This window comes from Cyrtonyx montezumae, unplaced genomic scaffold (assembly GCF_038088225.1).
Source record: "Cyrtonyx montezumae isolate F1298 unplaced genomic scaffold, pur_monq_1.0 scaffold_1, whole genome shotgun sequence".
Lineage (NCBI taxonomy): Eukaryota > Metazoa > Chordata > Aves > Galliformes > Odontophoridae > Cyrtonyx > Cyrtonyx montezumae.
Window position 1 is genome coordinate 5,161,046 of NW_027071825.1, and position 24,376 is coordinate 5,185,421.

At 44.9% G+C, this 24,376-nt stretch overlaps 1 protein-coding gene across 1 annotated transcript in view; it reads left to right on the forward strand.

Moving 5' to 3' along the window:
- LRP8 (LDL receptor related protein 8) overlaps positions 1 to 18,484 on the forward strand; it is a 60,887-nt gene extending 42,403 nt beyond the window's left edge. Inside the window, exons 5-17 of the mRNA XM_065745816.1 lie at positions 2,764 to 2,886; positions 6,142 to 6,261; positions 6,390 to 6,515; positions 7,542 to 7,713; positions 9,865 to 10,092; positions 10,447 to 10,565; positions 11,425 to 11,564; positions 12,780 to 12,921; positions 13,804 to 13,956; positions 14,305 to 14,514; positions 16,109 to 16,177; positions 16,404 to 16,576; positions 17,558 to 18,484. Of these exons, the coding sequence (XP_065601888.1) occupies positions 2,764 to 2,886; positions 6,142 to 6,261; positions 6,390 to 6,515; positions 7,542 to 7,713; positions 9,865 to 10,092; positions 10,447 to 10,565; positions 11,425 to 11,564; positions 12,780 to 12,921; positions 13,804 to 13,956; positions 14,305 to 14,514; positions 16,109 to 16,177; positions 16,404 to 16,576; positions 17,558 to 17,596 (1,814 nt within the window). The 3' untranslated portion in view covers positions 17,597 to 18,484. The remainder of the gene's footprint in view (positions 1 to 2,763; positions 2,887 to 6,141; positions 6,262 to 6,389; positions 6,516 to 7,541; positions 7,714 to 9,864; positions 10,093 to 10,446; positions 10,566 to 11,424; positions 11,565 to 12,779; positions 12,922 to 13,803; positions 13,957 to 14,304; positions 14,515 to 16,108; positions 16,178 to 16,403; positions 16,577 to 17,557) is intronic.
- Positions 18,485 to 24,376: the final 5,892 nt, after the last annotated feature.

The following is a 24,376-nucleotide window of genomic DNA, read 5'->3' on the forward strand; positions in this document are numbered from 1 at the left end:
GGCCGTCAGTGGATATTTGTTGTAATTATTTTGAGGTGATAAACGAGTAGAGTGGGAGTGAAGGGTGACAGCTGGTGAACAGGTTTTGGCAGTGAATCCAACAAATAAATAGGAGGGAAGAAGTCATTTCAGGAAAGCTGTGTGAGGACATTGGATGGTTGCTTTTTCCCTAGTATGTATATTTAAATATATATGTATATATGCACACATATACAAAATGGACATTAGATTAGATTTATTATTCTCAAAATGGTTATATTTTAAAATATCTTCTGCGACTTGGGGTACCCAGGAGGGGGAATAAATAATGCTAACACCTGACAGCTAGAAAAGAGATCTCTGACCTCCTGTGTTTCCCCATCAGTAAGATGGGACTGATGTGTTTTGCAAATGTTCTTGATCTTCAGTTAACATTTTCAGGGAAAAATGAAGCAAAAGACAGAAGGAACAGGCTCAGACTTGGAATCAGGAATACATCTGCTGAATTTGAGCAATGCAGCTTTGTGACCAATATTTGCCCAATGTCTGTTAGAGTGTACCAGTTAATTTAACAGAGCTTTGGTAAATTGTTTCATATTGAAATTGCAGAGCTGCCAAGGTGACTATAGAACTGCTGAAATTTCACTGATTCAAACGCCCCAAAATAGCACAGCAGCTTTCTGAACATCTTGTGCAAGTGAACTGTGCAGCTCACGTCTGTTCTTGGGACATTGCTCTGTTTTGGGCAGGGCCCTTTCCCCTCCCCACACCGAGTATGAACATCACATTCTCCCTTTTCCTATTGAGAAATTCACCAAAACATAGGAATGCTGTGTATTCATTTTAATATCTTTGTGATCAGTAAGAGCTGTTGCTGTCTGCTCTTTTTGGGTGTTCATTAAGAGGCTCAAGGGCTATTTCTCAAAGGTCTGAACTTCCAAAGCTCTGCTGGAATGAGAAGCAAGCCAGAAAACCAAGCCTGGTCCCAGTCCTCCGACTCGTTGTGAAGAAAGAGCTTTGTGCAGATGCTGTGTAATCCCACATCTGTGCTTTGCAGTCCCTTTATCACATGAGCCTTCCCAACCTGCAGCTGTTGCTTTGCAGATTTACTTCTTAACTGGAAACTTGCTTCTGCCCCAGGACAGACCGTGCTCCTGCTGGCTTTAATTGTGTGTAACATGTTTCCAGAAAACTACAAGTCAGAAATGCAGGACTATCCCATCCTGCCTCCAGAGAACAGAAGTCGCTACAAAAAGGGAGAACTTTTCCATGTTGGAAGGTGAAGATGTGAAATAATTGTAGCAAGGGAATTTGAGGCTAGGTGCTCGGAAAAGCTTTGAAGTGGCCAAGGTTTAGCTTGGAAGGAGATGGGATTGTGTTACAGGGAAAGTGGTCTCTCCACCATCAGGGCTTCCAATGGGGAGGTGAACGGTTCAGACAGAAGTGCCTTAGCCTCAATGCAGGACCTGAGTGCCACCTCCACACCTGGGGTCTGTGGTTCTCCTAGACCACAGCTTCACTTCCCCCTCTCCTGCATTAGAGGAGCAGTTCCCAGGTGCTTGGTTTGGAGCTGCTGGATGTCCCACTGAGATTTTGCATTTCTACATCTGGGTTTGTTAGGAAAACACAGTGACACAGCTGGCAGTTGCAGTTTTTCCTGTCTTTCACACCCTTCAATGGCTGCAGGCACCTGAAGCTTAGTCCAGCAGTTGTGAATCTGGGTGCTGCATCCCATGGGATGCTATCACCAGTAACGCTGAGCCTTTGGGCATACTAATGCTTCATGATATTGACACTAACTCACTTTGTATCTATGGCTCTTCTTGGTTTCCCTGAAAGTAGTAATTTTTGTATTAGAACCAGTTTGTCAAATTGTCAAGGAAAATCTGCCACGTGGCTCTCGCCTCCCATGTAGTAACATCAGTGCTGACCTCCTCCAGCTATTCAGAGTCAGTGATTTTCTGTCATATGGTACCAGGCTGCAATCAGCAAGATGGAAAGGTTAGAATCAAGAGCTCTCCAGGGTGTGCTGCCTTAACAGGATTTTAACAAAACATCTGGAAGATTGTCCCCCTGGAAATAAGCCACATAACATGCCTCAGGAACAAGGAGCCTGTTTTTACCAGTGAGCTGCAGGCTGCAGCCCTTTGCTGGCTAGCCAGTGCCTCTTCTGTCAGTGCAAGTCACATCCCATCTGGGAAGGTCTCACTGTAACCTTGAGGAGTGAAATGTGGCTGCTTTTAGCATGAGCAGAGCAGCAGTCTGATCTATTTTTTCTCCAACTTTGCCGTTCATCAGATCTGTTTTGAGTCTGTAATAACAGCAACAGGGCAAATGAGCATCAGGCTTGAAATCTGACTTGACACTGTGGAGATGTTTCTGGCCTGTAAGCCCAAGAAACACCAAGCCACAGGGCACTGGAGCTCTTGTGCCTTGCAGGCTCTCTGTGGTTAGCTCACGGGCATTCACTGACCCAGATGACTGCATCTGTGTTGCTCAGTTCATCCCTGGTGTGACCACAATGGCTGTAGCAGATGCAGTGTACATGTATCTTGCCTTTGACCTTAGGCTGAACATGTTTCAAAACGTATCTTAGGCTGTGAGGATGGTGAAGGTGATCAGGGATGTCAGGGGACACAGGGCAGTGCTTGAGGTGGCTGCTGCCTGGTGGAAGCAGTTGATCCTTTTGAAGGAGGGCACAAAGCTCCTGCAGTGTCAGTTAAGAAGTACCATGCAGACGGTTCAGGTGCTGTATGGCTAACACTTCCATGTGTTTTCTTAAAGCTCTGGTGACCTGCCGACCAGATGAATTCCAGTGTGGGGATGGGACCTGCATCCATGGAGCAAAGCAGTGTGACAAAGTGCATGACTGTCCTGACAACAGTGACGAGGCAGGCTGTGTCCAAGGTATGTACAAAACAGTGCTGCGTCTTGTGCTCAGTTTTTAAGTCTGCAAGAGCTCTGTGGCCACTGCAGAGGGAGGAGGTGTGTGTTGCTCCTGTGTGCCACGACAGGCTTTCCTGCAGAGCTGTAAGCTGTTCTGGCAGCGGGGTTGCTTGGGAGAGATGGTTGTGCTGACCAGGCAGACTGCACATCTTGAAAAGTTCCTCGCATCATACTCAATCTTTAATGTTCATTTGCTTAATCTCATCCCATTTCTGCTAATGCCACCTTCTTGGAGCTCTGTGTCAGGCTTTTTGTTGTCTTGAGCCTCACCTAACTTAGTTGCTTTCCTCTCTTGCCCGAAATGACAGAGTCAGCATGTGAAAGTCCCAGCAAGTTTCAGTGTAAGAGTGGAGAGTGCATTGACGGAGGCAAAGTGTGCGATTCACATAGAGACTGCAGGGACTGGTCTGACGAGCCTCTGAAAGAATGTGGTACAGTACTTGCCTTCTACGTGTTGCTCCTGTTGTAACTGCTTCCCCTCTCCTCCATCTGGTGCTCACAGCTTTGAGTGTAACCACATGTAGCTGCTAATGCTATTTCTCACTCTGCTTCTCTTTCCTTGCCTTTATTCTCTCTTCACCCTTCACATGAATATAATTAGTAGCCCAGTCTGATCATCTGCCAACGTGAACTGTGCCCTTCTCAGTTCAACTTTTAGTCTTGGAGGGATGTTTGAGCTGAGCACAGGACTAGCAACCAGGAATTCCCCCTCTTCCCAGACACTGGGGTCCTCCACAGCATTGACCAGTTTGTTTGGCCTCGCTGCCAAAATTACCTGTGAATTACTGAACCCTGAACAAAACGCCATCAAGGTTTAGCACTGGTAACATGTGAAAGCACACAGTGAGTGGCAGCATCCACTACGCAGTGACTTCAGCCACTGCTGGGTTTGTTGCTGTGTCCTGTAGAAATGACAGCAAGTTGCTGTCTGCTTTGTCCTGCTGGCTGTGAGCTGCTGAGAACAGCCAGGCCGTGAGAGCCCTGTCTGCATCTGGCAGTGGGCGTCAGCAGAATGGAAAGCTGCAGGTCAGGGAGCTGAGCCTCTCTCTCTCCCTTCTTACTGGGCACTGTGGGCACCAGCCCCAACTTAGCACGTCACTACTGCACCTCTGGTTTTTCCACAGAGACAGAAATGCCTCAGCAGGCTGCTGTGCCATCCTTCTCCATGACATCACAGAGCACCAGTAGCATGGAGCTCTGTGCCTGCAGCTGAAATATCTCCCCTTCAGGGAGAATTGTTGGCTTCTCCTCTGTATTGGACAAGAAGCGTGTGAATTTCCAGTAAGGATGCTCTTACCCTGTGCTTTCAGAACACCCCTGCTTTCTTCTGCACTAATCCACATCTCCCTGTCTTTCTGAGTGGGTGTTGCAACTTGTCTGTCTGTGGAGGTCTCACACAAAGCCAGCAGCCCTGCTGGCTGAGGAGCCTGTGCTCAGCCTGAACCACAGTGCTGTGACTGCCTCACTGTGGTCCTAGGCTGGCAGCTGAATGTCATTTGAGTTAGGAAGCTGTGCACTGAATAGTCTCCAAAGGAAACGTGCTTCTTTAAGATTGCAGAATGATGTAGATTGCTGTGAATTTTAGCGTGCAGCCACAGGTAATCTGCACAGCAGCCCAGGAAATGCAGGCCTTGCTCCTCAGCTCTGTGTTGGATAGCTGCCTGCTAGCCCTTGCAGTGCTTTCCAAGATTGCCCAGAAAAGCACTGTGAAAGGCAGAGCATCACTTGTCTCACTAAGCAGGCAGTGAATGTGATGCTGAAGTTTGGGGAACGGGACAGCAGCTGTCCAGCAGAAAGAGAGCAGGCTGCCATCTCTGCCTGTTCCTCCTCAGCTCTGTTTGAGAAGTGCAGCAAGTGAACCCACACCTGATTTACAGTCTACAAAACCATTTCACAAAGCACCTCTGAAAACAGGGGAATCATTTGCTTGCTTGTTAGCTGAAGCAGCCTTTGTTGTATTTTGCAAAGAGCAGTTGTGCATTGATATGATGCAACTTCCTAGAGGCCTGTGCAAGTGTAGGAATAGATTATACCGTTAATGAACATCACTAAACGGTGCCAACACACAGTGTGACTTTGTGGACATGTTCTTGGAGCCCAGTGAGCTTGCTCTGTTAATAACTTATTGGTATCTATGTATGTGTGTGTTTCTGATGGGAAGGTGAAGGCATCCCAGAGCTGAGATGGGGTTCTCTGACATGATATCTTCCTAGCCAACTGACTTTAATTGGCCTGTGGTTGTTTGCATTTTCTTTCAAGAACAGTGGTTTAATAGCTGTGTTGCACTGCTCACCTGCATCATGCAAGGAATCAAGAAGTAAAAGATAAATGAAAATTCAGCCTCTAAATTGCATTGAGAAGTAAATCAGTTCTGTTTGTTCCACTGAACCCGCTATTCCTGAAATCCCACAGCTTCTGCACAGCAGCCTTAAGGAGAAAACTTTCTCTTCACCTTCTGAAGGTTAATTACAACAAGAAAAAAACCAGTTATTTCTGAGAGAAAATCATCTTTCTTCAGTCTCTCATTTGGTTCTCGTTAAAAAAAGACGCATTTAGTTAATTTTTCATTTCAGCTCTTGAAAGCAGGATCAGAGAGGTGGCCTTGGATTAGACAGAGGCCCAGGAGAGGATGGAGGCTGTTGTTTCATGAATTGGCTTGGGCTGCTGCAGCTCTGGCAGTGCTGGAATTGTCACACACATCCTTCCTTGGTGCTAGATGGGAAAACAGCACAGTAGTTCAAAATAGCTGGCCTCTGGGAGATGAGATACCCCTAGCATGAATTATTAAAGCTCAAAGAGACTGTTCAGAAAAATCAACATTATTCAGTGCATGGGGAAGGAGTCGTCTCCTGGAGAGCACCCTTAGGTCCCTTGGAAATGCCTCACATCTGGCAGAACATGCTCAATGCAGCAGGTTTCTGATGGATGAGATGGAGAGACACATAGATGTTGTGTCCCCAGGGCTCCCTCCTCATTTAGCTGCTAGCTTTTAGTCCAAGTGATCCTGACGGTGTTGGTTTGGAATAGCAAAGAGCAGGGAGGAGAGGTGGTGATGGCTTCCTATCTCTGAAGTCACTCATTTGCTCTGTGTGGCCAACGCCTGGCTACGAGGAGCTGAGAGCTGTGGGAACATTTGAGTTTGACCTTTCTTAATTTTATTCAGCCTTATGACAAGAACCCCTCCTTGACTCTAGACAATCTGTATGCCTCTTGCAGGTATTAACGAGTGCTCTATCAACAACGGTGGTTGCTCGCACATATGCAAAGATTTGAAGATAGGCTACGAGTGTGAATGCCCGCCTGGATACAAGCTTCTGGATAAAAAAACGTGTGGAGGTAATTTACATGCAACAGCAGTCCCTTGTGTTTCACCATACAGAGACATGATTATATGCACTTCAGCATTGCTCCATCACAGATGGTTTGATTTCAAGTTATTGATGGGTTTCAAACACTCCTTTCAGACATAGATGAATGTGAGAATCCAGACGCTTGTAGCCAGATCTGCATTAATTACAAGGGGGACTACAAATGTGAGTGCTACGAGGGATACGAGATGGACACCCTGTCCAAGAACTGCAAAGCTGTAGGTAAGACAACCCGACAGGCTCTTGAATTCCAATTGCCCAACATCACAACTCCGATAAGAAAACACACTTGCAGGGCTGAGCCTAGAGGAACAGAGGCAAAAGTTAACTATCAAGCAAAGGCATTAATTTCAAGCAGCGTGGAACTGCTGCAGTGATAGCAGATGTGTCTCTAGGCAAGAACTACTGATCATGCAGATCAGAATATTTTAACGGTGTGCAGAGTGAGATTATAGTCACTAGTTGGCTGTTTGAAGCTGAAACTCGAGAAGAAAACCTCCTGACAGGTTTCACTAAAAACAGCACAGAAAAAAATATTTACTGGTAGTAGTGTTAAAAGAAAACAACCCAATTAAAACAAGGTAGGTTACCACGTCTCCACCTGCCCAGCCTCATACACAAATACCAGCGTGAACACCAGCAGCTTGCTTGGGATTATTGCAAAAATGAATGCTAATGTCAGAGGGATTGCCTTTCTGGGAGGCTGTGGCCTGGGTTGGCCTGAGAACACGACTGCTGTTGCAGTATGACCAGCACCTGGGCTGCATGTTCTGGCCCACAAAGTAGAGATGTGAGCTGTGTGAGCCCAAGTGCTCAGTTGGATGGTGCAAGGTCTGCATGTGTGTGACAGCCTAAAGTGCCTTCCTAGCAACAAGTCCTGGCTTTGCTGGATTCAGTGTGGCTCAACCATACCTTGGTCTGGCTGCCTGCCTTCCCTGCAGCCACCCTGCAGGGCTTTCTCTTCCTTGTCTTCACCGTGAACCACTGAAATCCGGCCCCTGGATTTTGTATCTGAAATGTGTAATTGGAAGTGAGGATGCTCCCCAGAGGCTGGGTCACAGGGGTGCCGTGCCCTCTGTGTCTGTAGGTGTTAGCTGTCTGTATTTGACCAGAAGCCTCTTACACCTGCTGCTGGCACAAAGCAGATCCATGTCTGACTGTTCTTCACTTTGCTGCTGTTTGAGGAAAGAAAGCATCCAGCCCTTAGGTGAGCTGTTAAATTGACACACGCACTTTTTTCTGTGTCAGGAAAGAGCCCCTACCTGATCTTCACCAACCGCCACGAGGTCCGTAAGATAGACCTGGTGAAGAGGGACTACTCTCGCATCATCCCCATGCTGAAAAATGTCGTGGCTCTGGATGTGGAGGTGGCAACAAACAGAATTTATTGGTGTGATTTGTTCTACCGAAAAATCTACAGGTAAGGGCTAATAGAGGACGTGTGTTTTGCTCCCTTCCTAAAGCTGTGCTTCAGTTTGTACTCTGTACATTCATCACATTATGTACCAGAGCCTGTGAGAGTGCCTAGTCAAAAATGCACTAAATGTATGCACTGAAAACTCCCCATATATACTCTGATTTGCATAGCTATTGCACCTTATTGCAGCTTCAACAGCAATTTGTTTGGGATTTTAGCTAATGATCACACAAAAAGGTTGATGGGTGTCAGTGGCAGGAGCCAAGCTGAGGTTTTTGTAGGCTGTGCCATTGGCAGGGAAATTTGCCCTGATTGTAAAGCACTAAAGTAGCTGGGCAGTTACCCTGAGCAGCCCTGAGGGGTGCTGGAAATGGGGAGATGGCTCAGAGGTGAGCTGCTTCCACCGTGCCTGATCCTGCGGGCTGCGTAAGGGCTTCACAGGCACACAGAATTATTTAAGACACTGCTCCTTGTGCAGCTCTCTGTCAGTTAATGTCCTGGGACTGAGGGCCCTGAGCAGTGTTCATACTCTTAGTGTGACTGTACCAAGCTTGGTTCCTTTTCTGAACAGCAGAAATTTCATTTTTCTCAGTCCTGCTTGCATTAGCTCTGCTTTAAGTCCTATCTTCTCATGCAAAGCAAGCTGTGTAATCATCATTTCTTAACAATTAATGCTGCTGATGGAGATGCTGCTGCTATCACTAATATCAAGCACTTCTAAGCAGAAGGCCATTGCATTCTTCCAACAGAGGAGTCTGCCACAGGAGTGCTGTGGGTAACAGCAGTCTATAGATCCCCTCTTTCACTTCACTTCCCTTATTGTTCTCTCTGCCATTTAACTGCAGTCCCCATCAGGGTGATAGAAGCTAATTTTCTATATTTAGTTACTGGCAGATTCAAAACGTTACTTCTCTATTTCAACCCTCTCATTCTGAAGCCCCATGAGTTTGTTTGTTCCCCCCCCCCCCCAGTGCATTGAGCCACGTTCATGGCTCAGCACAGCAGCTCAGTGCTGTGTTGGCTGGGAGGTGTGAACACGGCTGTTTCACTAGGGAGAAATTAGCTGAGCTGGGACTGGTCAGGAAGTGTGGTGTTCATCAGACCAGAATAACAGCAGCTTGGGAACATGGCCACACGCTCTACAGAACCCCTAATGGCACCATTCATTTGGTGTTGGGTCAAAGAGAAACCAAAGGCATTCCTCATAACACCTCCATCTCCTGAAGGCGCAGCACCTGCTGCTAATCCAGGTGGACTTGGCACAGCCATCCTATCCTGGGCTACAGCCCAGAAAATAGCATCAAACCTTTGCTGCTCATTCTATGGCTGAAGATGGGATGGACAGTAAATAGGAGATCTTAACCGTCCTGGAGCCTCAACTGTGCAGGGGAAGTTTGGGGTTTTCTGATTTGTTTGCTTTTAACCAAATTCATCCAAGAGTCAGACCAAGCTCTTAGAAGCACTGATGCAAACTTTCTAATTCCATTTATAATCACTCTGTGTAATTAATACTGTTATAGTTGCAAAACAACCAAATCACCTGTGCTGTAGGTGTAATGTTGGGTTATTTATGGAACCTCCATGTAGTGTTTGCTGCCTTTCATTAGCATCTTAAAAGGTTTTGAGGCTGACGTTGATATTAAGTGAAGATTTTCTTTCTATCTAACAAGAGATCACTTGCCAAATTAGTACAGCTCCATGAATCCCTTTGATGAATTAAAATTAGTTACACAGGTCCTAATTCTGCAACATGTTTAGGCACATTTATTTGTATGCTAAATTCAACTCCGTTCAGCAGAGCAATGGAGATTGTAAGATTTCCAATGTCCATAAATCCCATTAAATGGTACTGTTGAAGTTAATGTGCCCTAAGTCAGACGTTTTGCTAAATTGTGCAGTTGTGGCAGGAAGCTGGTGGAAACACAGTTCCCTGTCCTGCAAATTCCTGCCAGACAGACACAGGGTGTAGGAGAAAGCAGCAGAAGGATGCAGTCTTCAGCCATAAAGGTTTCTCTGTGGGTCACCTTGCCACACGTGCACTTTGTTCCCGTGGGGTTGGAGTGATGCTGCCAGCACTCAGCCTTCCCTGAGCTCCAGCCCTGTGCACATCTGTACAGCCTTCCCTGTGCCCTGTGACAAACCCTGTCTCTGCAGTGCTTACATAGACAAAGCGAGTGACACAGCGGAGCAGGTGATCCTGATAGACAGCCAGCTGAACTCTCCTGAAGGCCTGGCAGTAGACTGGGTTCACAAGAACATCTACTGGACGGATTCTGGAAACAAGACTATCTCGGTGGCCACTGCAGATGGGAGCAGGAGAAGGACACTTTTTAACAGCGACCTCAGTGAGCCGAGAGCCATTGCTGTTGACCCCACGCGGAGGTGAGTTGTGAAGTGTTGATGCTTTTCTGTTGGAAAAGCAAAACTCACGTGCATCACTCGCGCCGTAGATTATCAATACTAAGGGATTTACTTACATATTTAAAGATAGGGTTCTCTGTGAGGGCTTACATGGGACTGCTGAGATGCTTCAGGTAAATCTTCGCAAGGCTGCAGCAGTTAAAGTTCTGAAAATTGTGTTGGGCCGTGGGTCAGGTGGGCCTGAGCTCAGGTATGCAGGGACCAAGGGGCTTTGCAGCATGAAGCAGAGAGCACTGCAACTCCTTCCCTGATCAGTAGTTCAGATTTCTTACCCTTGGGTCCAATTTTCTGTCTCTTTGCATCCATCTCTTTCAGATTCATGTACTGGTCTGACTGGGGAGACAAAGCAAAGATTGAGAAAGCAGGCCTGAATGGCGTGGGGCGGCAAGTGCTGGTGTCTGACAACATTGAGTGGCCAAATGGCATCACGCTTGGTAAGCAGCCGGGGCACAGCGCCGGGGTCTGCTGTGGCTGATGTAAATTTCTTGCTGGGTAGGAAAACACAGCTGGAGTTAAAGCCACCCACATTCAGCACCGTGCTGATGGGAGGTTCTCCACTTGGTTTTGTGTTTGAAAATTCTGTCCGTAAAAGGATATCAGAAAATGTTCCTACCATTGCATACTGTTGAAGTGCTACTGCTGTGAACAAATAATATTATCCTTTAGTAATTAAGAAATTAATTAAAGGCTTGTTTTAGTACAGAATTTTTGTTGTTGTTGTTGGCAGTCATCCACTTGCATTCAGCGTGGTGGATCTGCTCCAGGAAGAGAAGTTCAGTTCTCAGTCCCTTCCCTCCCACCCTTACCTGCACCATCCCCAAAATCTTTTCTGGGGAGGAACGTTCCCACCACTGCCATTCCCTCAGCCTGCAGCACGGGGATTTCTGGAGCTCAGGGTTCTTATCACTGAAAATGTGTTAACGACGTGGCTCTCTCAGAGAGCTTTCATGTGAATCTCACTTGTCATTCTCCAGCAAGAGAACTAACTGAGAGGAGAGCACCTCTGTGAAGCCTGAGCTGTGGCTGGCCTGCTCCTGCTGCTGCTACAGCACTGCCAGCCCAGCATTCACACACACACACACACACACACACACGTTTCTCCTTTTTAGTCTTACTTATAAGGTCTTATCCCAGCATATCTGGGCACTGAGTCAAAATGAGAGCTAGTGTTAAAAAGTAAAGCCTAATATTAAAGAGATTAGTCATGCTGCCAGCAGGAAAAAAAACGCTGGAAAGTGAAAAAGAATTGTGGGAGCTGTGTGTAATTTTGCTTCATTGTGTTTTACTTCTCAGATTTGCTGAATCAGCGTCTCTACTGGGTGGACTCCAAATTGCATTCACTCTCCTGCATTGATTTCAACGGCAGCAACAGAAAAGTTCTGATCTCCTCCGTTGATGATCTGAGCCATCCTTTTGGCTTAGCAGTGTTTGAGGTAAGAGTCAAGATCGGGTGAGAACAGACAGGAGGCTGCAGGAGGTCTCAAAGCTCCTCCTGATTGAAAGCTTTGCCATAGAAAGCTTGTAAGGATGTTTGCTGCTATAGAAACAGATTAACCTGGTGTGGGTTCAGCAGGGGAAACAGTTTTCTGAAGCCCTCAGTGAGGAGCAATGCATTGCCTCACACTTTTACCTAATGTAGTACAAGTGAGTCCATGCAGGGCAGGCAGTGCTCCAAGTTATGGTGAGGATGACTGCAGAATAGGTCATAGCTTTCCCTTGAGGTGAACTGAGCCAACCACCCATGCCAAGATGGGAACTGTTAGCAAGGGACAGGGGAAACCACTGCCTGCCATCAGCAGTGGGGCAGCCGTTCAGAGTGACACCACAGCAGGTCCTGTGTCTGCCTTCAGAGGAGTCAGACTTGGAGTGGGAGCTGCATGGGCTCAGAGCAGCTGCCCAACCCACTGCTGCTCCCAGAAGTTTTGTTTTGTACCGTGTTGGCATGCTTGTGTTGCACTTTCCAGTGCTAACAGAATCCTGAGGGAAGCATGGCCCCGTAAGTCTGGGTGCCACGTAGGCCTTGCAGCCATCCCAACATCTGCAGCAGTGTCCTCAAACATTTTCACCTGTGTCAGGAGTCTGAAGGCTCCAGTGGGCAGTACGTGTGCCAGGCACTCCCCCTGCAGTCACTGTGCACCACTGCATTGCTGAGGTTGGGGATTTGGCATTAAAAAAGGTATTTATTTGTTCATCTAGTTCAGGAAGGCAGATGATTGTCTTTGAGCTTCAGCTGCTCTTGTTATGACATGTAAATCCTGCCACACATAAATGTATCTGTCCAAAAAACTACAGCTCTAGCCCTACAAAAACATGTCAGTTTTCACAAATTAGGCTTTTGGTCCCTACTTAACTTAAAAAACCCAATTGCTCTCATAGATTCAGTACTCTTTCTTTGTTCCTGTCTTTAAGAAAACAAGAAGGTCCAGAATTTGGATGGGACCAAATTCCTGCTCCAAATTACTGATCGCACTCAGAGAACTGTGCTTTTAGACATGCAGAAGAAGAGAGCTGCACATAGGAATACCATAAAACCGAAGGAATCTCAGTGCAGGAAAGCAGTGCATTGATTCTGTGACTACCAGAGCTGAATGCAGCTTGCATTGGAGTTGAGTGGGGTCAGGTCAGAAATCCTATGTATTTTCCTCCAGGACAGAGTGTTCTGGACTGACCTGGAGAATGAAGCAATCTTCAGTGCTAACAGGCTGAGTGGCTTGGACATCTCCATTTTAGCAGAAAATCTCAATAATCCTCACGATATCGTTGTGTTTCATGAATTAAAGCAGCCCAAAGGTAAGACACGTCCTCGGGGTCTCGTGGCCTTACATCACATTTATTTGAACGACTAAATGAAATGCTTCCTGATGGTTTTTGATGAGAGAAAAAGCACAGGTAGTAATGCGAAATCAATGCCTGATGTTTGAAGTTCCTGTGTAATTAATTCACCAGCAGCACCTACTGAAAAATCTGCCACTCATTAATTGCTGTTTAATTAGCATCTCTGATAACAGTTACTCTCATTACCGTGATCCTTCCCATTCATTACATATTTGGGCTGTGGCACAGCCTGAAGTGGCACAGTGAGGCAGCAGTGTGTGTGCAGTGGCACAGATTTCAGCGTAGTTTGGCAACCCAGGAAAGTTACACTGCTCCCTTGGGGTGCTACCAGCACTGAATGCTGGGCAGCAAGCATATTTATATCTCCCAGTGCAGCAGTCACCAGAAAAAAAACATTAACAACTCTAGGAAGCCAACTTCTGACCCAGAGTAACTGTGAAACTCAACTTGGGGATGTTCAGTGAGCAGAACGTGGCTCGTGTCCATCTGCTGTTACTGTGAGCATGTAGGCAGCATTGGTCTGTGAATGTTATAACAGTTGTTAGTGGTAATCAGCAATTTGGATACCATCTTTGTTGTGCAGTATCTGAACCATTGCCTTGTGGATGAGTACGTTATCACAAAGGCAGCTGGAGCTGCACGAGGCTGTGCATTTTTTATTCGCTCATCTCTCCTCAGTTTTTATAGTAGTACGTAAGGTTTTACTCCAAACTGTAAAGATGATTGAGGAGGGCAACTGTTGGAGGTTGGGAGAGGAAGAGAGTCTTCTGAGAGGGCTTAATGGTTCTGTGCTGAGGAAAAAAGTAACCTTTTTTTTTTTCTTCTGTCTTCGAATAGCTCCAGACTCCTGTGAGCTCAGCCCCCAACCAAATGGAGGCTGCGAGTATTTGTGTCTTCCTGCTCCTCACATCTCTCCCCATTCCCCCAAGTACACGTGTGCCTGTCCTGACAACATGTGGCTGGGTCCTGACATGAAAAAATGCTACAAAGGTAAATCCAATCGCATCACTGTCCCAGTAAAATCATACTGTGGTACGTTACTGTCGCTCACTGTTAACAGTGAGAGCAAATGTTGCTGATGGTGGAGCACAGACATCCGCTCTGGAATGCCACACACATTCTGACTTCTGAATGCTGCTCTGTGCTGTTCACTACTGAACATTTTATTTCTCAAAAGCATCATCAGGAAAAAATACAGAGGGGAAACAGGAAAAAAAGGGATGCTGGAACTGGAATTTGGTTCGTTTCTAACCAGCACACATCACAGTCTGCCCCACATTTATATCATCACCGTTTGTGATTTGCCAGTTTTATTTCATCACTGCTTTTGCTTTCCAGATCTTCCAACTACTCCAGCTACTGTCGTGGCTCCCACAGCTGCAGCATCTGCCCCTACCTCCACCATGCCCACTGTGACTGGCAGTGCCAACACCACCATCCCCCGAGCTGTAGCAGAAGCCACCACTGCCATCTCGAGTTCTCATTCAACAGCATCCATCCTGATGGATTTGGAGATGACCACTGGAAACAGCAACTTGTCACAGCACTGTAAGTGAATGAGATTCTTCTTTTGTTTTTCGTTCTGTACACTGCTACAAAAACTTGTGAACTGTTGGGAACCCATACGTAAAGCTGAGCTATGAAAGGCCACATCCTCGTGCACAGCAGGAGGAATCAGGTAATTCTGTGTGCAGAGCTGATGGAATGCTCAGAGCTTCAGGGCACTCATGTCATGCTTTCATCCCATGCATTGTAAAGCTGACTCCAGAGGTAAGGCCCCACAAAATGCATCCCAGTCCTTGCCTTGTGCCCACTACTAGTCCACCCTGCTAGTGCTGTCGACCTCAACATGAATGAGCCTATAGCTTGGCTTATATATTCTGTTTAATTAGTTGCATCACAAGCTGTGAGGCGTGCTTCCTGTCCAGCTGTAGCCCCATTGGACATGTGGGATTACTGCAGTCCAAGTCAAGCTGCTACAATTTTGGCTGTGCTCTGTATGTGAATGTGGCCTGATCCACGAAACACAGCAGAAGTTTTGCACTGCATATCACAAAAGCAGCCTAAGAGCATTAACAGGGACACCTGATGTTTATCCTACACTGTGAGTGAGTAATGAAACCTCAATCTACCATTACAGTGCTAACACATCATTCCTATAGCTTGTGCTGCCCAGGCAAAACCGAAAAGCTGACCTGCTTTTCCAAAAGCAATTCAGTTCCAGAGAGAACTTATTCTTCAGGACTGTCACTGAAGGCTTCAAACAGATCCAGATTGCTTTAAAAGAGTAATAGCTTAAAATAGTTTTTAAAAAGCATTTTAATAAGCAGAACAGGCTGTTTCCATTGCACTTGGAAAGCAAAAAATAAGCCATCCCAATTTGACTAACATGCCTATTCGAAGCTGTCAGTGAACTTGCTTTGCAGTGCATGGGAAAAATAGAACGTGATTTATAAAATTCATTCTTGTAGTAAGTTCTGGTTGTGCAGATTTCCTTGCAAATATGTAATAATTAACAGGAGCCACAGAAGCTAGGTTCTTTAATTGTCTATGTTTGAAATAGCCTGGCCATTATTAGGCGAATAACCATGTAATAAAACAATCTGCCAAGGAGAATTATTTAAAAGGATAAATTGCCTTTTAAGTTCCATGAATTGATGCATCAGAAGACAAACTACATTTAGTGTCCTTTCTCTGTAGTCCAGCTTCTTAAACACAAATATTTTCTGTGCTGATCCCCTATTTTAAGAGCTCAGAGCAAACATTTTGAGGTTTGTAACGTTAATATCCTATTGAGTTTTGAGGTCACTCTTGCAGCTGTAGCAGGCTGCAGCAACCAGGGATGTATGTGGTGGCCAACTCCATAGCTGTGTTAATACATGCAGATGTAATACACACAGGCACACAGAGCAGGCATTTAATTCCTAAGAAACAGCTCAGCTCACCCCAGCCCAGAGTTACGTGTACATGCTTTTCTTTTCATTCTTCTCCCTGATTATTTCATTCCAAAACTTCTAATGAACTCTTTGATGGCAAATACTTTATGACAGGCAGAACAGGTTACTAACACAATGTATTCTTTAACTATGGCTTTAAAACCCGTGAATGAGTGAAATGATCTGTGTGATTTCTGTAATTACAGATTCGAATAATGGTCAAAGCTTTGATTCGACTGTGACAGCAGCTGTTATTGGAATTGTCATTCCTGTTGGTAAGCTGATTTGATTTAACCATTGAAGGAGATCATACTGAAATGTTAGTGTAAAGAAGCTCTTCTTACTCAAGATATTGGGGAATGGGAGAGAGCAGAGGAACTGCTGAAATGAGTCTGGAGTTGAGGCAGTTGTGAAGGACAGACACAGCATGGGAACATCTCAGCAGATTCCTGCTCTCTCCACAAAACTGGTTAACAGCAGCTTCTTTCTCCTTTCATCCAGTGGTTATTGGCTTGCTCTGCATGGGGGGCTTCCTCATCTGGAGAAACTGGAAACGGAAGAACACTAAAAGCATGAATTTTGACAATCCAGTATATAGGAAGACAACAGAAGAGGAAGATGAAGATGAAATCCATATCGGTCGGACTGCCCAAATTGGACACGTCTATCCAGCAGTAAGTATCTGAGCAATCTGCTGCCTCAGCCAAAATTCTCTAAGATTCCTTTTGCAGAGAATATCTCCATGATTACGTTGTTGGTTATCTGACATAAAATGATTGGGGAAAAAAAAAACAACCCAGAACTTTTTAATAACACCTCAGTAGTCACTGAATAGACAGAAGCCTAAACTTGCCTTAAAAGATAGTGATCTATGATGAAATACTGTTTAAATGAAGAGCAACTGTTCTAATCAATACACATAGCCAGCTTTATACTTGCTGTCTTTCTATCTCAAGAGCTCAATATGTGACAACTGATTACTTATCTTCTAAAAGGTTCCGTGGTGCTTCAACTGCTACCACATACCTGAACTACTTTAAGGATTATTTGGGTTTCCATACAAACCCAGGGATAAACTGTATTTTAACAGTGTTAAGAGTCTGATCTCTCACAAGGAGAAGTGAAGGAGGTTCTGTAAGAAGTCAAGGAAATTTGTCTTGGCAACATTAATAGTTATAAAAATTAAATACTCTCTTTGTTAGCAAGTCTTTGTATGCAGAGAAAAAGAAAAACTGTTCTGCATCACAGCTTGTCTGCACTGGAGCTTGGTTCCAAGGAGCAGCCCCTGTGAGATGAAGTGTTGGCAGTAATTAACTGTTCTGTATATTTAGAAGAGAGAATGATCTTATGTGAGTGAAGGTAATATAGTTTTTATAGGACAGAAACTTAAGTAATGTTCTGTGTTACCTAAAGATCACACTAGAAATGTGTCGGTCCCTACAAGGAATTTTATCCATTGTCTCTGTAGTAAACGTTAGGGAGAAACCCCATTGAGGGGAAAATCAATGCATGAAATAATATTGTCACCATTATTTTAGGGCAGCAGAGACATTTTTAACAAGAAACACAACCTGGAACTGAATTCTGATGCTGTTGCTCACGCATCAAAGTTCACAGGTCACCCATTTTCTCAAGCATGCTCTCTTCCTTCGCAGCGCGTGGCACTGAGCTTAGAGGACGATGGGCTGCCCTGAGGAGAAAGCTGCTGCTCCAGCCAGAACACACCCAGCACGTTTTCTTTGGATCACAAAACCTGCTTCTTTGTTTGACTCGTTATTTATGTTGCAGAAGGGTAACCACAGAGTTATAATGAACTGCAAACATCCAAAGGATGTGAGAGTTTTGTATGTATAATCTTTTATACACACTTTAACTTGTTGCACTACCCATTTGTGATAGTCAATAAGCAACTGCTGAGCTACTAACTCAATGTACATAACCAGCCAGGCTGACAGTTCAGTAGCAACTGCTTTATTTTAAGACTATATTTATAGATATTTTGTAAATATACTGAATATGCTTTGTGGCTATCCATCAACATAAGTAAAATAAATCCTGTACAGGCCGTTTAGAAATATTTATTAACAAAATCTGGATTATAAGATCTGATCTGTAAATATAGTAGAGGAGTGAGAGTATTTATTTTTTGTATGTTTGGCTTGCTGTGCATAGATTATCTGTGTATATATCTATCTAGTCTAGATAGATATATAGGCATATAAATATATACATATATATAAATATATACATATATTTTAAAACTACTGGGCTACGTTTATGAAAATTAGGGATAACTGGATTTTTACTAGGTGTTTGAAGTTTGCTTTCAAATCTATGAAGACACAAAGTAAGAAACAGCTGTACTGCAAGATAGCTGATAAATGACAGCCATAGCAAACAGGGCTTCTGTTTCCCAAAGTGGCTTCCAAGGGTTGCTTTCACCTTTTCCAGTTGAGCCAGCTTCACTCTGCTCTGAGCTGCAGAGCTGTTGCTAACAGCATTTCAGGCAGGACAACTACATTTTTCATTTTGTACTGATGCTTATTGCAGGTTGGTACAAATCTGATCTAGCATATTTTTTTCATTTTCTTCTCACTATAAATCTAACTGTTTCTCCCCATAGGCATTTTGCACCCCTCCCATTCATTTAGAATTAGCAGAAACAAAGGTTGAGAGACATTCTTTCAGATACCTGAAGTGAGCACTCTCAAGAAGGCTCATCCCACAATAACCAAAGGTAATCCCTTACCTTGTAGATCCTTTCCCCCCGACTCTCTTCTTCATGAAGAGTCTCAGTTTAGGAGATACTGTGGGGCAGTGTCTTGGTTCACCATATGTAGAATTCATAAAAGTGCAGCAGCTGTGGTAGATATGACACAACACAGAGCACAAGACAAGGTTCAAAATTCACAGCTCTATCAATAGCTGATTCCTGGAACTCAAAGGTATCTGAAGAAAACTAAAACATCACAGGAAAAAGAAGTTGAAAGCATTCTGTTCTGTTAGTAACTGCCTTTCATTCTCTATGGTTCCCAAAGTTTGTTTCTCTCTCCTGCAGACCTCAATAGCACAGTGTTACCATCACCCCATAAGACAATGGAGGAGTCTAAATATGCACCTAAGGAGTCCAGGTACTCTTATATTTACTCCTTTGGCAGCAGAAAGATGTATTTTTTTAAAAACAGGCTCTTCCTGCTGAAGAATGTCACTTCTGTGCTAGCCTGGGCTTCCAGGACACTGCTTTAGGAAGGAGAAACCAAAAACAACCTCTCTCACTATTCTAGCTTCCCTTTCCTGCATAGCTACATTTCCTGCTCCCATATCTCTGATTTCCAGTAGCTCACCTGAGGTTTATGCACTGAAATGGAAGTAAGGCTCTGCACTCAGGTTCACAAAGTTTCCTATCAAACCACAGCAGCTGCTGATCCTCCACCTCAAAGGGCACCTTCAGGCATCCATAAGGCCTTCTCCCAGATGGTGTTTTTCAACTGTTCCATCCACCAGAGAGAAATGTCCAATTCCTCCCCATTCCTTCTCTTGCTGATGTGAGCACAGGATGGCAATGCAGCTCAGCTGTGTTGTTCTTTTTGTTGTTGTGCTTTTTTCTCACCTCATGCTCTGAGATTCCCAGGAAGCGGATGTACTTACTCCACACATTCAGTCTGCAGGAAGCTGAGGAAATCTTCCTAGCTTTCTTGCATCAATCACAGCTTTTGTATATGATGCATAGAAAAAAACCCATCCTTATTATATCCTTTTCTCACTTTCCTCCTTCCTCACCTCTGAACATACACATTCCTTTTAGGGAAGAAAAATCACAGGTTAATGTGAGTTGGACTTGGATTCTCGTCTAAGAAAGGAACAAGGTGCCTGAAGACCTAGTGTAGCACGACACTACACACTCAATTACACACTTCACAGCCTCTATATGCAACATCTAAAGAATCAAGCACCCTTCTGTTCAAATTCTAGATTTTAAGGCAGTAAAGAAGTGGTTGAGATACCCAGTTACTGTTCTCTACGACATGAAGCTCTGTGTCAGCAAACTCATGCACTGTGTGCATGAAGAAAAACTGAGAAGGCTGTACATGATAATGCTGTAACTAACAGACATGTAAATACATTGGAAGTTCTACAGTTTTGATACTTTTCTAAGAGCACAGGCACACAAACCTGTATAAACCATGTAAAAAAGGCTGCAGAATTTTGTAAATGAACTCAGTGTGCAGTGCTGATTTCAACTAAACACTTTTTTGTTTTAAGACATTATTTTAAGTAACGGTTCCGGTTGTCAGGATGATATTTAACACTGTAATCACTTCTGCTCTGTCTTGTCATGTTGAAGTTCTGTTAAAGTAAGTTCTTGCTTGGTGCCTTTTGTGTTTCAGTTTTTGATATGGACAGAAGGAGCAGGGAGGGGCAGGGAGGGGTCTGCTGTGTAACACGTGCTGTACTTACATGAATAAGGATTACTGGAAACCAAATGAATACCTTTGTAAAACAGTGCACTGTTTCTATAGAAAGATTAAATCTTTTTTATCTGAGCCTACTGAACTAATTACATTTCAGTCGTTGAAATGCTGTCTCTCAGACCTGGGACTGTACCACATTTTGGTCTGCCTTCTCCTTAACTCTCAGTTGTTAGAACTGAAAGTGGAGCTTAGGGGCCTGTTGTATACTTGGGCTGTTCTCTTTGCAGTTTCACTGTCTCCAGCAGCTGCAGCATCACCACACGAGCAATGAAGACAGGTTACAGTCAACTGTAGAGGAACAGACTGCTTTGTTCCATCCTAATCCATTCCATGAACTGCTGCTAAGCCTTCAGAAGTAGTGTGTATCTTCAAAGTAACTTTAAGTTATTCAATTAAAATATTTCAACTAAAAATTTTAGAAGAGTAATATAGTAGCAATTACTGTATATTTAATGAGTCCCCAAACAAGTCACTGTTTTAAAAGCAAATCTTATCACTAACGTAAAGGAACGCTGCAAGCTTCCTTATAAGCCTTCTGTTTTACAGATCTCCAACACTAAGCACGAGCCCAGCTGCTAAATGGTTGTGTTGGACAACAGCAGCCTCTGATAAAACAAACCTAATTTTCCACAAATTCTGCAAAATAAATCTGAATTATTGCCACTACTGCATAATGCCTTCTAAACCTGAGAAGCCCGGAACACACAAGACTGAGGTGCCAACTCATTGTACCACATTGGCCATCATTGGAGCTTGCTTCATTCATTTGTTGAAAGAATATTACACTTTCAATTCTAAAAAATCTAAGTAGCTACTAATACACAACAACACGATGGAGAAACATTCCATACCTCAACAGGCAAGCTTGGCAGATTCTGCTGACCCACAACTTCATCCTCATGTCTGTCCACTTCTTCACAAAGAAGGTTGCATGTGTTTTCTTTAGTATTCATGAGCGCTGACCTGTAAAAATACAATTTATTAATGGTCATGTAAGACAGCTAAGAATGAATGGTAACTGCAGCTGAGGTGCCCATTTTAAAATCTGATTCTTCAAGAACTCCAACCACAGTTAGCTAAGCTCAATGCAATCCCAGAGCTCCTCAGCCCTGCAGAAAAGATGGCATAAAAATCCATAAAAGGCAAAAGTGGGAGTTCACAGCTGAACTCCTTTCAGCTATGAGGCAAATCTAAAAAATGGTATTCCGCTCAGCGCTGAAGTCCCCATACAAAACTAGGAATAGCATCACTTTCCCTTTCTTTGTCCCCCCAGGCAGGTTGCCTGGCTCCTCTGCCAAGGAGATATGAAGTTAAAGACAATGTTTCAGGTTCGAATCTCTACCACACCAGAACCGCGTGCTAAGAAGTGACATTTATAAATGAGGTCTTGTGTCCTTATGGTCATTTAAGAGCTATTCAATAAAAACCACTGACTGTAATCACGAGTGCCTGCTCTGTCTTTGCAGGCAAGGAGATAAAAACACAGGCCTTTGCCTCTTAACCCCAAGTGACAATTAAGGTTGTTCCTTTGCCTTAGCAATCATGCCAGTCCAGGACACAGCTACAAATGAGCACCAATATCTTTAAGTACCACCACTTACATCTGCACAAGCACTAAATGCAGAACATTCTGCTTTTTCCCCTCAGTTGTGCTATCAGTTTACAGAAGCAGTCCTTATATGGTTTTAACCAGCCCAGATACAGACTCTAAATAATAAGATACACACAGACTGTCAAGCTTCACAACTCTGCAAGAATGCATTCTCTCAGACTTCTCACTCCAGCCTAAAAAAAATAGGACCAACACACCCACCCTGGATCAACTCCAGCATTAATTAATTAATTACTCAGTAAGCTGCTTACAAAACAACAAGCCAACAGTTTCTGGTTTTCCATTGTATCTACAAAGCAGAAAGCACATATGCTTTTGGTATCCACTGCACAGGTAGGAAGACTACCCTGAATTAACTGAGGAGGGGTGGAATAAGGTAAGGAAGGTGACAATATCACAACTGGAGCTGATGGGATATATAAAAGCATGCTGGAAAGAAGTAAAATGAGTAAATTGGTTTAGCTTGAGCAAAGAGAATTATTCTCCCCGATATATACCACAAAATTCAGAAAGGGATCAACTGCCATATTCCAGAGCCCTTGCCAGAAATCTTCCAGTTGCTGAGGCTCTGGGAGGTGATGAGGAAGAAAGGAAAAAATAAGCATTCCTCCAATCTAATTCATAGCTTGGGCATTTGTAGCCTCTCTCAATTAAAACAAGAGAAAGAAAAGAACTCATGGAAGATGCGGGCAGTGTAGCTCAATTTCAGCAGATGTAAGACCAGACAGAAGAAAGCTGGAGGAGGAACCTCTCTCATAAGCATCCTAGGTTACTCTGGCACTCTCATGCCAAAACACTACTGGAAAACAGGGCTAGCAAAGTGCTCAGCAATAATCATACAACCCCTGTGATCCAAGCAGAGATGGTCAGAGACCTGCTCCTCCATCTGAACTGCCACAAGTCCATGGGACCAGACGGGATCCACCCAAGGGTGCTGAGGGAGCTGGCAGAGGTGATTGCTGAGCCACTTTCTGCCATCTATCAGCATTCCTGGTTATCTGGAGAGGTCCCACAAGATTGGAGGCTTGCCGATGTGACTCCCATCTACAAGAAAGGCCGTAAGGAAGACCCAGGGAACTACAGGCCTGTCAGCCTGACCTCGGTATCAGGGAAAGTTATGGAGCAGATGATATTGAGGGAAATCACACGGCACATGCATGGCAACCAGGGGATCAGACCCAGCCAGCACGGGTTCACAAAGGGCTGGGTGACCAGACAGGTAGATGAGGGAAAGGCTGTTGATGTAGTCTACCTGGACTTCAGCAAGGCCTTCGACACGGTCTCCCACAGTATTCTCCTGAGGAAACTGGCAGCCCGTGGTGTGGACAGGCTCACTCTTCTCTGGGTGGAGAACTGGCTGGAGGGCCGTGCCCAGAGGGTAGTGGTTAATGGAGTTAAGTCCAGCTGGCGTCCTGTTACGAGTGGTGTCCCCCAAGGGTCAGTTTTGGGGCCCATCTTGTTTAATATCTTTATTGATGACCTAGACGAGGGAATTGAGTGTACCCTCAGTAAGTTTGCAGATGACACCAAGTTGGGAGGATGTGTCAAACTGCCTGAGGGGAGGGAGGCCCTTCAGAGGGATTTGGATAGGCTGAACAGCTGGGCTGAGCTCAATGGGATGAGGTTCAATAAGACCAAGTGCCGGGTCCTGCACTTTGGCCACAATAACCCCATGCAATGCTATAGGCTTGGGGCAGAATGGCTTGAAGAATGTAGAGAGGAAAAGGACCTGGGGGTGTTGGTTGATGCTCGGCTCAACATGAGCCGGCAGTGTGCCCAGGTGGCTAAGAAGGCCAACAGCATCCTGGCCTGTATTAGAAATAGTGTAGCCAGCAGGAGCAGGGAGGTGATCCATCCCCCTGTACTCAGCTCTGGTGCGGCCGCACCTCGAGTACTGTGTTCAGTTTTGGGCCCCTCACTACAAGAAGGACATTGAGGCCCTGGAGCGTGTTCAGAGAAGGGCAACAAAACTGGTGAGGGGTCTGGAGCACAAGTCTTATGAGGAGCGGCTGAGGGAGCTGGGATTGTTCAGTCTGGAGAAGAGGAGGCTCAGAGGAGACCTTATTGCACTCTACCACTTCCTGAAGGGGGGTTGTGGTGAGGAGGGGGTAGGCCTCTTCTCCCTGATAACTAACGACAGGACGAGAGGGAATGGCCACAAGTTGCGCCGGGGAAGATTTAGATTAGACCTGAGGAAACGTTTTTTCTCTGAAAGAGTGGTCAGGCACTGGGATGGCCTGCCTAGGGAGGTGGGTGAGGCACCATCCCTAGCGCTGTTCAAGAAGCGTTTAGATGAGGTGCTAAGGAATTTGATTTAGTAGTTGGGTAGGGATAGTGATAGGAGGATGGTTGGACTAGATGATCTTATAGGTCCTTTCCAACCTAATGTA